At 39.8% G+C, this 14,179-nt stretch overlaps 1 protein-coding gene across 1 annotated transcript in view; it reads right to left on the reverse strand.

The window, feature by feature from the left end:
- The window catches only part of TRPC3 (transient receptor potential cation channel, subfamily C, member 3), a 36,825-nt gene that overhangs the window by 12,707 nt on the left and 9,939 nt on the right, over window positions 1–14,179 (reverse strand). The window contains exons 2-5 of the mRNA XM_009334925.1: window positions 11,516–11,701; window positions 5,448–5,612; window positions 2,433–2,649; window positions 436–660 (exon numbers count right to left, since the gene is read on the reverse strand). Coding sequence (XP_009333200.1) covers window positions 436–660; window positions 2,433–2,649; window positions 5,448–5,612; window positions 11,516–11,701 — 793 coding nt within the window. The remainder of the gene's footprint in view (window positions 1–435; window positions 661–2,432; window positions 2,650–5,447; window positions 5,613–11,515; window positions 11,702–14,179) is intronic.

The following is a 14,179-nucleotide window of genomic DNA, read 5'->3' on the forward strand; positions in this document are numbered from 1 at the left end:
ACGAATACGAATAACTGTATCAAACAACTGAACCAACCAAAAAAAAAAAACCTCACATCAAAATTTTATTGTTTGTGCACTAAGCCAAGAATAAAACATAGCTTGCAAATGTTTAAAATCAAGAGGGTCAAATTTAGCTCTAGGATAAACAGTTACAACAAAATTATGTACAGCTACATTTGAACTGATTTTGTCCTTATGCCTATTGTTTGGTTTTAATATAATAGCAAACTTACTTGTCAAATCAGTGTCATAACATCTATTGTTTAAATAGCATAGAAACAAAAATGTTGAGGCAGAAATGGTTAGACAATGCTATGAACACAAACACATGCAAATATTAATCTTAAGTCTTCAAAATGCTCGTGCATCCTACCGGTTTTTCTATGTTCAGATCTGTGTTGCAGAAAAGTTAAACAGAAAAGTTAAACTCACCGTAAGTAAAATATTCTATTTCTGGAGGAAGCGTGACCTCAGAAAGGTCATTCTCCTCAATGTAGTTGTCCACATATTGTTGTGCTTTTGTAAATGCCAGAAGCCTCGCTGTGAAAGCGGCAATGAAAATGGACAGCATCCCAAAATCCAAAACATTCCATAACTGCAAAATATATTCCCTGGGTCCTTCCAGCCACAGCTCTTTGCATTCTGACCACATCATACCTGCAATAAGAAAAAAACATAGCAATGTTGGCCAAACTCTTCTCATTTAAACTCTCCCATTTGAATTCTCCCATTTCATGAAACCAGGTGGTACCAGTGGAGCAAAAATTCACTTATTTGTAGTGTCACTGTGTCATCATACACCTTGAGTAAGGCTTTCTTAGTTTCAACAGGGTTGATCAAATGGCAAGGTATTAATTGATATGCAGGGATAAAGCTCAGCCGTGTCCACACAGGGTAATGTAGAGCCACAACTTTGCAGTGAAAGTATTATGGCCTAACAACATAACAATGTGCTGTACTTCTAAAGAAGGCAAAATGTTAAATGTGGAAAAAGAACTCCCCTCATTTCCTTACCATTTACATTCATAAAACACTTCTGAATCAGAAGGATTAATTTTTACAGAGGAGCACAACTACCCAACCACACAGACGACCAAATATAAATGGCACAATTACACTACTGGTTCTCCCCTTTACAGAATAAGATGCTTTTCAGCACAGAAAGTGGAATTTGGCTACGTCTAATTCAGTTTTCTTACTCAAGCTTCTCCGCAGAGATTCATTTACGTGGAATTAATCCAGATCACAGCCTCATCATAACCTAGAGATGAAGTTGTTGGGAATCAAGACTTTTTCTTACTTCAAAAAAGTTTCTTAGGGGAAAAAACAAAAGCAAACAACACCACCACAACCCCACAACTTTTTTCCTTGTTTCCCTGGCTGGGTAATTCAGAGAGGGTACTGCTGCCATCCCAACCATACACACAACAGCCACGTACTGGATTGGCTTGAGGCTGGTTGTCTCTTGAGTGCCCAAGAAATTTCTCACAGTGACCGAGTCCTAAAGACCGTCAAAATCTCAGTCCTTGCCTTCTGTCAAATAAAGAGGCTGCTCCCCACGAGTATATGCTGGGACTACCAAAAGGCAGCATACAAGAGATATGCATCTCCCTACCCTAACATAGTTTAGGATAAAGCAGTGCTTAAATCAGGAGATACAGGGGATTCAAAAGGCAGAGCGAGGCGCCTTCACGCAGCAGCTGCAGTAACACTTCCTTTCTCTTCCACAGCCTGTAAAAGCTGAGAATGCTACATTATCATGTGGCTAAACTGACATTTTGCTACATAAAGCACCTGACTTTGATGAAATGCTAGAAGATAGCATTTTCTGCCATACACAGTTTCAAACAGGCTGACAGCTGATCAGGTTTTGTGGGAAAAAAAAAAAAGAAAAAAAAAAAAGAAAAAAAAAAAAAAAAAAAAAAAAAAAAAAAAAAGGAGTAATGAGAACTGACTTATTAGCCCCTTGACACTGGCAGAAACTGTCATTTCCCCCAGTGCTCCCTCGGCAGCAATGCCACACAAGCACTGATGCGCTAGCACGTTAACACCCAGCAGTAGGAACTCCTGACCTTCTGGCACGTACAGCAGCGTAGGCTCCCTGATACTATTTAAGAAAACCACTTCAGTGAAGTATCATTTCTGTGGTGTTCTCTTCAGCAAACCTGCGCTCCTGTTACAAATGCCAGAATTACCAAACAGTGCGCCAAATCAGCGAACAAAATTTTACCCCATGCTGCAAGAGGGGGCAGCACAGAGATGCTCTGATGCTCTCACCAGTTCTAATGCATTGTCATCTGCCCTAAGGGTTTATTCTACCCGCGCAGCAGCTGGAGCAAAGGATTGGGACCTGGGCTTCCCCCCTTTCTTTTAGAATTTATATCTGCAGGAAAACAGTTGACATAAAGATGAAGGGGCAATATACCTACCAAGTACCCATACCATGATCAACATTTCTGTCCAGGTGAACTGGGTCGTCTTCACCCTAAAGATCTGCTTAGGGTAATCCGTAACAGTGACATTCGGTAGCGTTGTTATACCTTCAAATCTGTCTGAAGCATTGAACACCAGCAGGCCTAGGAAAATAATGAAGGATGCTGCATGTGCCACAAATTTCATAAATGGGCTTCGAAGAATTCTTCCAAGCTGCAAAGGCAGAATGAAAGCAGTCACTCAGTTTTCTCAAAGAAACAAACTCTTTCATCAGGCATTCCAGAAACATAAACAGGCACTCAGAGCTCAGGACAGTCTGAAAACTCAGTTTTAAAGGATACTCTTCTAAGTGCACTGAACTGTGGTGCTTTACCATTTCAGACAAAAGTCTCCCAAAGGCAGCCTCATGGAGTATGCTGTCCTATTAGTGAGCATTCATGTTATTCCATAAACTCTAGATGGCAATGTTTGAGGGGAAACACTCCAAGGAATTACAAACGTACAATGGCTGTGACCAGAAGGAGTTTGATCTAATGCCCACAGATACCAATGGGGGGCAGAAGCAAGCCCATGGAAAATAAATAAATAAAACCTCCAAGAGAAAAAAAAAAGAGTGTACTATTAGCTTGTCTATGACTATAGCTCTAGTCTAGAAAAATTACAACTCGTCTTCTCATCTCTGGCTACTGTATTCCATCCACAGAATATCTGTTCAGAGCTATAAGTGCCAAATAAATAACCTGTGTCTACTAAAAACGATGACTGTTCCATCACAATGGGCTAAGAAGGACAAGATCAGAAATATTACTATTTTCAAATACATGCAGCTGATTTCATTCATACCTGCACCTGGCAGAAGAACGAAACAGCAACAGCAGAGGCAGTCCATCTGCACCAGAAAAAGAGGACCGGCTGCCTCCAGAAGACTACACTGGAAAGAGCAATGGGCCTGTCGCTGTTACTCGCTGTATGAAAAAGAAGAGTCTGTGATCCCATCAGTACTAACCTTATCCTGCAAGCCAGCATCAGAAGTGCCAAGCTATAAGCCCACTCCTCTGAGGGCAATACTGCCAGTATCCTTTACTTAGGCAGTGAAGGTCTCGTGCGGCCAGTGCTGCTGCAACTCCCTACCCCGTGCTCAAAAAACGCAGGTATCGGTGAGGCTGCGCCACAGACAGCAGTTTGTGCGTTGGCTCAAGCACAGAGATTCCCCAGCGATGCTCTTTGGAGACCTCTTGGAGGGAACGCACATGGAGGTTTACTTGTCCTTCCCCGACTACTTCCTTTCAGAGGCCTGAGCGGGACAATGCTTGTCCCATCTCTGCAGAAGCTGTGGCAAGGTAGATGCCAGAAAGACTTCTTGGTCTTAGCTGCTGCTGCTAAGTTTGACCTCGTAAGGCCAAAGGTCTCCTGTCTCCTTCAGTACAACAGAACAATATACTGCTCTGCACATAATGCCCGACCTTTATTAATGTTAATATACAGTTCTGACGTGATAAACTATCACATACATCAATGTTAAGCAATATTCCAAAACCCCCTGTGAAGAGCTGCATTATCAGCGGTATCGTATAAGAAGAGAAAAACAAGTTCAGCAGATGGGGAACTGGAAGTAGCTTTCTTATTTCAAGGAATGGTTTTCCTGAAACTGGGGTCAGCTACTCTGAACTAAGTGGACCAGCACACACTAAATAGCATTTACTACCTGTGCACACAATCTCAGGTTCCCTCCCTGCTCCTGACCTTTAGAAAGCATTTTGAAATTACAATATCAAACAACTGATCCGAATGTACAGTACTTTTGTTTGACACGAGCACTAGGAAAAATGTCAGGTGCTTCTGGTACTGGGAATTAAAGCTCAAGGACAAATGTTACTTTTACATATTAGACATCAGCTAAAAATATATTAATACGTTCCTGTGATATGGAGCTGTGAGTGAGGAATATCTTCACTACAGATATTCACGGAAAGTGACATTGCAGAGAATAATGAGAGTAACAATTATACTGTCCTCATAAGGGTTTATCTTTAAAGTAAATAAATATTTAACCCAGAGAAAACATCAGGTTCCCTTGAAATATGCAGGAGATGAGCAAAATCTTATCTTTTTTGAGGTGAGCTACAAGAGCAAAATATAAGTGAAACTCACATTTCCTTGCTGTACACTTGTTCAGGAAATAAAATTGAAAGACCACATTCAGCACAGAAGTAAATGAACTTAAAATTTTAGAAGTTAATGTAACAGAGAAACCTTCCTCCTTCTGACTTACCAAAGATCTATCAATATGCTTCATTTGCAGACAATTCACATGCTACAGACTATAAGGATTTCAAAGAAACTGCTGTTATTTTCATTGTGAGATCATCAGGAAAGCTGGAAGCACCCATATATTTTCATATAATTTTAAAGAGGTAAGAGTTTACAGTTGCGCACTTTTACGAATATACCCTACCACATGGTTGGAATACCACATTTAGTTTAATTTCTGCTCTATGGTTCACCTCGTAAACAGACCTCCTAGAGCAGGAATAACAAATATTTTATTTAAGTTCTGCATCAGTGAAGTCAACAGATGTTCTTCTGCTAATGGTTTATAGCAGAGAACAGCATCAGCTCTTAAGATGCCATCAGACCTAATACAGAATCTGAGTGGTGACTTCCATAAAATTCATGTTACTAATACAAATACAATTACATAGCAGAGATTGTGAGTTTAGCACGATCTACGGAATTTTAAAAAAGAAAAAAAGCTCTCAGAGAAGGTTGGTTTTTTTCTTTAAACTTAACAACAATTTATTTTCATGCTTCATCACTGTGGTCCCCTCTTTACAGTGCAAATAAAACAAATAGCATCTTTTGGCTCAAGACTAGAGATTACTAAAAATATCGTTAATTAGTTAAAATTTGGAAGCAGCAGAATTAGAGGTACAATATTGCATTTTGAATGCCAGAAACTGAAAAACAGCTCCCAGAATAGTACAAGATACATAATTTATAAAATTCAGTACCCTGCTACATGGTGCAATCCAATAACCAATGGCTAGAAATGGAAGGCCCAGTGCCACAACCAGCACAACCAGACACTTGATAGCTATGGTCTGCTCCCGTAATCCTGAGAGATTTTCGTACCAGATAGTCAGTAGCTGTTGCTGACAGTTTGGATGGGCCACAAACTGTAAAGAAAAAGAAAGAAAACCAAGACATATTACAATTTATAAAAAGAGTTGTATAACTGCTACATACGTAATCACGAACACCTTAAATATCTGGTGTTAATTTAGACCTTAAGAACCATGTTTCTTCTCCTTTCCTTTAAAATAAAGGTTAATAAATAAAGAAGAAACTACTGAGCTGATTTAAAGCAGCACTTTGGGGACAAGGTTGCACATGCGGACAGCCATCGCTGATAGAAGCCTTTTATGCATTATTAGAACAGTTTCGCATACCCAACTGGATCCTGTCAGAGTTGAGCCTCAGTCCTAACTTCCACCAATTTCTCAGCAAATCCAGCTGATCCAAGGTACATGCAGAATTTCTGCGGAGACTGAAAATTCTGGTCTGACCATAATCCACCGTTAGCCTCTCCCCTTCCCGCACATGCTCTTCACAAACCTCCTCAAGCATCATTGCCAATTGATTTGGTTCTTTGACAAAGGCTCCAAATACCTCCTCAACCATCTATACATTTCAGTCTAAAACTTACTGAGGAAAGAAATAAATTAAGCGAAAGTACAGCACAGAATTTTAAACCTCACCAGAACACACACAGATGAATACTGAAAAATGTTCTTTGCCTAGCTGCAGTAAGAGTTCAGTATGTTCACAGGGAAAGGGAATGATTCCCAAATTAAGTATGGAATGATGAAACAAGCTGCTGCCAACAACTGCATTTGTTTAGATATGCTTTAAGTTTTATTTTACTAAAGTCACTTTTGGTTGAGTTTGTTGAAGGGTGAGCATGTATTGCTCTATTTTTAAAGCATTGTTGTATTTCTTTAGGATGAAGCAATGTGGACAGAGGAGACTGTGCAGCCACCCCATCAGGATCATGTCGTGTAACCACGAGTGTGTAGCCCATGTTGGGTGCTGCTACTGAAGAAACATGAGGGGCGGGAGGGAAGAAGAATTCTATAGCTCCCTATGTTCTTTGCCCATTATATTTACATTTCTGGTTACGTCCCTTTCTAAAGTGTTATCATATTCATCATTACCACTATTACTATTATACCATGTCCTGTGAGACTGCCACATTACAAGAGCATTTGGGACATCAGTTAAGCACAAGAATAAACAGCCTAGTTATCACAGCAATTTGAAGAAATCTGGTAATACTACTTGTCATGTTGGTTGACAATAACTAGTAAATTGGAGTTAAGAATGCTAGGCAGTTTCACAAAAAGGATTTGAAAATAATTCTGATAACGCTGATAATCCGTGTTGAATTAAGAGAGAGATTTGATCCCAGTTGCTTATACTTAAAAAAAAAAAAAATTAAAAAATACTGTAACCTTGGATATCCATTTTATTATCCTTTGTACTCTGTTGAGATCATAATGTGCTATATACACTGTTGTTTGCCAGGTGTTGCCTGCAAAACTCCATTTATATTCCAGATCTCATTAAAAAGTGCCTACAGTAGTATGATAGGGCAGACTTCTTTAAAAAAAAAATCAAACTAAATCATTGACAATGAAAACAGGGAACCTTAAAACTCTCAAGAGGAAGAATCTGAAGCTGTTGCATGAACTTTAAAGAGGGAAGCAATCTTCATATTTTAATCTACTTTGCTCTAAAACAAAAGTCCCAAAGTATTTTGGTGTGTGACTCATTAACCAGTTAGATGACATATTAATGCAGTTTGTACCTATAGTGGAACGGCCAATAGAAATAAATAAAAAGATTTTTAAAGTCTTTTAAGAAATTAATGTCAGCTTGAACTATTGTTTGTATTCTTTTTATTAGGCTGTCACCTTTGAAGCTTATGCACCATAAAAACTGCCAGCCTGGCCCACTTGAAAAAAAGAGACTGGTTTTTGTGTGTTCGTGCATTCTGACATATGCCCCTGGCCTCTTCTTTTGCTAAGATAAATTTCATTCTCAACTCAGGACATCAGGGGACAAATCCCACAGCAGATTAACTGTGGCCAGAGACAGGAAAGTAAATAATTATTTCAAATTACAAAGACATTTTTAAAAAGCAGTCTTAAAACTGTAGGGAAGAAGAGAGAGAAGAAACACCCACATCATTCCTCCTACTACCAGAGGGAATGGGAAGAAACAGCCAAGGAGCTTTAAGGGAGCTCGCCTAGGGCTATGAATCAGCCCACAGGCCCTCTTGCATCTCATCCAGGGCTGTGTGCTGTTTTATTCCTCCTGGTCTATCAACATTTTGATCTGACGCTAAGAGGAGATCTGCCTGTGCTATAATTTTCCCCAGAAAAGGAAGGAGTTAGTAAACAAGATGCCAATGGTTATGGCAAGTTCTTCCCTGGCAGTAAGTCTAAGGGCTCTCGAGAAGATTCTTGCAACTTATTTAACTGTTGGCAACTGCACAATATGCACCAATTCCAAGCCCTCAGAGCAACTTGTGTCACTTCTCCCATCCATAAAAGCTCTGAAATTCATCCTTCTCTCCAGCTCTGCTGAAATATTTGAATTTATGATCTTTTTTTTTTATTTTCAGCAACTGCAACCTCTTCTATGTTTTTTTTCTACCTGTATATCTGTCTCCACTCTCAGCTTCATCTCCTCCGAGGACAGTAGATTCACATCATATTTCACGTATCAATCACATCATCTTACAACCTTGTTCCTTCTGCATTTCTCTTCTCTTACCCTACTTTCCATGCAGTTTCTTACTTTTCATTACATGTTGATCTTATCATCACATTTATCTAATATTTTAGGATCCAATCCAAACCCCAGAGAACAACAAAGATGCATGAGGACAGTATCTGGTCCTAAAAAAAATCCCAATTTTAATTTAGCTTCTTTTCTGGGCATAATTGACTGTAACAATACAGATGCATCCAGTTTCATGACCATGAACCGAGTCATCAGTATGTAAGTATATTTCTGTATGACTAAGAGTGATTATAATGTTATTTATTCCTAACATCCTAATGACTGAGTTCAGACATCACAGGAACAGATCCTGGCACACTCTGATACACAAACACACAACATAGAGAGAATTTTGAATCTTCTTTCTTATCTATCAATTCAAAACTTCAGTGTTTGACAATTAAATCCTGTGATTTTACTCAAACTCTTATTGATTTCACTTGGAAATTCCACTCTGATTTTTATCTCAGCAAGGACTGCAGAACTTGGCCCAGTGTCAGCAACTTCTCTGAAGTTTTGTTGACAATCTAAAGACAGAGTTGATACAATCCTAAAAGCACTACTGCAGCAGCAATTCAGCATAGAGAACAAGACTACTTGTTCTAACTAGTTTTGGGGTTTTTTTTGTTTTTTGTTTTTTGGGGTTTTTTTTAATTCCTTAGTCCTTCACTATTGGGGCTGCAGTTTCAGTCTGAACCTTAGCTTCAAAATCATATCCTGTTTACAAGATGGGCTACACTTTAATGCAGTGCTTAGGGTATTAAGTGTAAGAGTTTCGTTACTAATAGAATTAAAAACTCCATTTCCTTAGCAGTGAACTTATAAGCACATTTGCTCACTTGTCACACGCTTTTTCCTGTCTCTCTTCCCTCTGAAAAGGGGATACAGCTCATCAACCATCTCATGGACCTACAGTTCTGTTCAGCTGTACTATCTGTCTTGCAACAGTGAACCGACCTTAATGTAGCTGACCCAGAAGTGCAGCTAGAAACACTGAAAGCTAAGAAATGTAAGCCACATCCTTCTTTTCTTCCTACAGTTATAGGGTTGAAAGCATCCCATGTGGAGTTCCCACATCTGAATCTGTTCTACAGTCAGAATATCGCTATAATCATAGAATCATAGAATGGTTTGGGTTGGGAGGGACCTTAAAGATCATCTAGTTCCAGCCCCCCTGCCATGAGCAGGGACACCTTCCACTGGACCAGGTTGCTCAAAGCCCCGTCCAACCTGGCCTTGAACACTTCCAGGGATGGGGCACCCACAACTTCTCTGGGCAACCTGTTCCAGTGCCTCACCACCCTCATAAGGAAGAATAATGAGCCAATCCCAGCATCAGAGGACCACCGTGGCAGAGACATTTTCTGGCTCAATCCTTGTCACGCCCTCTGTAATGGCCATTTACAGGGAACAACACATGTACGAATATGGTAACAACTCTGCCCCCATCTATTTACTTCCTTCCACCAAGATCATTAGTCTTGTAGGTTCTGAACTGTATTTGTCACAAATTAGAGTCAAAACCTTGAGTTTATCTACAAATAATTAACCTCTTGCAAGAGAAGAGAACAAGTTCGCTACATGGAACTGTCTTTTTTTGCACTGTGTAGGTTTTTGTTATTCTTAACAGACCTGTGGGGCCCTGTGCTCAGCAATTAATTTAATCGGTGACAACGACCTCTTAGAAGAAAACCACGGTCTTCAGCAAGAAAGCTGAGACAAGTCTCAGCAAAGGCTTGGTAACATTAATATGCAACAGCATGAAGAATTCATATGTTATTTAGATATGATAACATGCTCAGGTACTTTGATTCTTACCCTGTTCCATTCTTTTTAATTCATTTAATACTTGTACATATTTACCTTGAATGTTGGCAATTAATATGCATTCATCTATAATGCATTCCAATTCTATATTGGAAACAATGATTTGCTGTTTGGGATCTGCATTTACGATTTTTGTTAACCATCTTTTGGGGACATAATAAACACCAACTTTTCCCAGTTGTTCCGGCAGGTTGCTTACAATTCATTTTATATGGCAGATGGGCTCAACACGTGGCCACAGAATACAGTGTTATTTATTCTGAAAGATGCAAGACTTCCTGCAGAGATGATGAAACTATAATGGCTGTTAAGAACGGAAATTATGCTAACCATGTAAATAGGTAGCTGTAAATAATACATAGGCATTGCTGTATTTCTTGAATCCTCTCACAGCAGGACACAGTATCAACTATTTTCAGTGCTAGGGTAGTGGGATCTTGAAAAGAACGACATAGCTATATATTGAAAACTGCTATGATAAATGGATATGCATTACGTCAAATGTGTGATACACAGCTCCATTTTTCAACACATAACACTCATTCAGAAAGTAACTGTTTAAAAATTACTTTGAGAGAGGCATCAACTGAAAACACATTGCACTTTACATACAAAACACCGATAAATACAGGTGCAAAGACAAAAAACGGAAATGAACTGATTAACTAGCCACAAGTTTTCAGGACTGAATTTTAAAATATTTTTTAAAGGAACACGCACAGTAAATCACATAGAATTTCTCACTGCAACCCACACAGTTGCAGATGAGCTGTTTGATTTCCTGTCATATTCTAAAATAAATTAAAAAATGATATACTTAACGACAACTTAGATTACCTAGTAGTAAAAGGAAGACCTTTTTTTCAAATAAAGACCTATGTGTTGATAGGAACACTAGTAGAAAGCTGCAAGACTTACTTCCCAGAATTTACTTGCCCAATTAAGTTACTTAAGGTAAAAAGCAAAGGTAATAAAAAGAAACAATGAACAAACCGGTTCTTTTCATTGGTTGAAATCAACACTTTCACAAATACAGCCTTCTCTTTGGATTAGATATTATCACACAGACTGGCAGGAAGACACATCCTTATTTTCACCGACTGAAAATCTGGCTCCACTGCAATCTCTTCTTTTGGCTTAATCAGGAGAAAGATCTGACCAACTGTGTATCATCTTGCTAGCACAGCTGATTTATGTCATTAAAATCTCCTGCCAATTCTCAGCTGTGGAAAGTAGATTAAATTAAACTCCTTCACTGCAGTCCCCTTCTGCCTTGTCGGAATCTTGATTACACACACCATGTCTCAGTAATGCATCTGACCACCGGTTCATAACACCTGTGGAACAGTGAGATGACACTGCATTCCTATTACCTTGTCTGAAAGCACTGGCTATGAGGAGTTACCTTTTTGACTTCATACTTAATGGCCAGCTTCACACGGCTCAGTGATGCTCTGTGTCTCTGCGCTTCAACTGGCTCAGAATTCAAGTCCCCGTTCAGAATGGCCTCCACTTCTTCCGAGTCTCGGCAGAGATCAAGAACGCCAACCACAAAATCCTTGCACTGCATAGACAGCTTGCGATAGTCATTCTGAAACAGAAGGGTTAGAGAAAGTGGCCCATGACGAACATGCTTAAGAGTCAATGGCAAGGAAAAAAGAACCTGTACAAGTTGCTAAAAATTAATAGCATGTGACTTTTACATAGTATGTCAAGTCAGGAGCGTATCAGACATTACAGAGCTCTTGCACAGCGGAATCATTTCTTCTCTGACACAAGGTAGCCACTTGAACAGAAGATGATGACAGCTGTTTAACAGAGCATGGGAACATTACGTCATAGCGTGATGAAAATAACCCAGATGGGCAGCAGGGGGAAGCTGAATGGACAAATAAAAATTGCAGAAACAAACCAGGACCAGAACTCTTGAAAAACTAACCTCACCCTTGCAAAAACTTTACAGACAATTAATGAAATAATTCTTACAGGGTTGCCTCCCAGGCTACGAATATATTTCTGCTATTTCTACGCTGCCAAAACAGCTGCTTACTCTTTACTCTGATGTATACTGTATTAATTTCCCCCCTTCCCCCCCCCCCCCCCTGTTCCCCCTGTGACTTGGAACTGCTTCACACCCAACAATGTGTACAGGGGGTTACGAAGTAACTGCATAGAATAACTGTGGCATGAACTTGGACACCAGTGTTATGGGCAAAATACCCCAAATTTCCTGTGTAGGCAACACTGTAACCAGCTTCTTCAAAGGACAGTTCAAAGAAATTAGGCTCCTGAGTCATCCTCCAAGAGACTACCTTTCCACTGACAACACAGCTGAACTACAGAGAGACATTTCTATAAACCTCAAGCCTTTAAGAGCTCTGTCCGCCTTTCCCTTTCTCCCCCTCTCTCCTTCACTTCCCTGTCTGTACCTGTCACAAACCATTCCTCTTCCCAAAATCACTTGTTACTTTCATCTCCCTCTTGTTTGCTCTCGCTCCAGCAGCTTTCCCTTCCATTACTGCTGGAGTCAACAGTTCTGCCTGTGTTACCTTCTGAAAATATGTAAAGCAAACATTTGTTTCCTGTTATTAAAAAACAACTCTCCCCTCCTCCTATTCAGATTCTTTTCAGAACCTGATCTTTTAGTAAAGCATTGCTTCCCCCCCCCCCTTCCATTTTGCACAGTATCGTTGGCCATTTCCAGACTTGTAGCTCGTTGACTAGAGCTGTGAAGTCTTACTGTGTCACGCAGAAAAAACTACTTTTTGCTGGTCCTTACTCTTTCTGTCTTTCCTCAGCCTCCTTCGACCCTTCAACACTTTTGGACTGTGTTCTGAGTTACGCCCATGTGCTGTGATCCTTTCTGTGCAGCTATTAAACTACCGCACCGAGGGTGCACTGGTACCGCCTTTCACTATGTTCGTACCTTATGTCTGGCATTCTGCTCACACGTTTCAAGCTCTTCATCCTTACTCTTTTTGCTGCCTCCCTATAAGCAAGCTTATGTCTATCTTTGAGGTGCTACCTTTAAAATTCTCAGTTGCTTATACGTGTCAACATCACAAAGATTTTCATCTATCTAATCTCCTCTCTCTTCTGACAAAACATTTATGAAGTTTTGAAGATAACTCTGTAAAGCACGCACATGTGAATCTTTGCTTGCACTTTTGTTTATGCTTGTGTATGTCTTCCACCACCTCTGTGACATTACTATAAGCTCTTGTCTGATATCTCCTTCAGTACAAACCTTGGTCTTCATTTAATCCTCTTCATTCAATCCTCTCAGCTAGATTTCTAGGACTTCTTCATCTGAGATGCAGCCTCCGATTTCCTCACGAGGCTTATAGTTGGAGGAAGAAACTTGACTGAACCTGCCAATTTTACCTTGTTTTATCAAGTGTTTCAGTGCCCAACTGAAAATAGCACAGCCTTCTTTTTCAATTACTCCACAGCTTTTCCTCATTTTTTTTCCTCCACTAGGCCATAAAAAGGATAGTCTGAGTCCTCTGTCTCTATTTTTGTTTGTTTGCTGTTCATTTTCAGACACTGACTTTTTTAAATCACTTTTGGGGGGTACAGATTTTTCCTTTGTGGTTCCTGCCTTCTCATACTGCTTTTGCCCTCATAGTTTTCTCATTTAATCTCAAATTTTCTTCCCGAAACCCTCACTATTTCCCCCTTGCCTAACCAACCTTTCCCTCCTTGTACTGCTAGTTTTGTTAAATTTTTAACTTAGCATCTATAAAACGGGATAGAGAAACTAACGTGCTTTCAGTAATTTCAAATTAGTTTGGGAGAAGATGGGAAAAGAGGCTACACAGAATAATTGCAGGAATCAGCTATCAGTCCCATAGGTCAGATTCAGGTATGAATCAAAATGAAACATTACTGGAGACAAACAAATACTACTAGGAACTGTGTTATTATGGAAGACTAACATCCCAGATACAGACTTGGAAACAACCAGTCCTAATCAGAGACCTAAACAGGACCCTGTCGTGGTTTAACGCCAGTCAGTAACCGCACACCACACAGCCGCTCGCTCACTCCCCGCCCCCCCGTGGGATGG

This window comes from Pygoscelis adeliae, unplaced genomic scaffold (assembly GCF_000699105.1).
Source record: "Pygoscelis adeliae isolate BGI_AS28 unplaced genomic scaffold, ASM69910v1 Scaffold31, whole genome shotgun sequence".
In the NCBI taxonomy this organism is placed as follows: Eukaryota; Metazoa; Chordata; class Aves; order Sphenisciformes; family Spheniscidae; genus Pygoscelis; species Pygoscelis adeliae.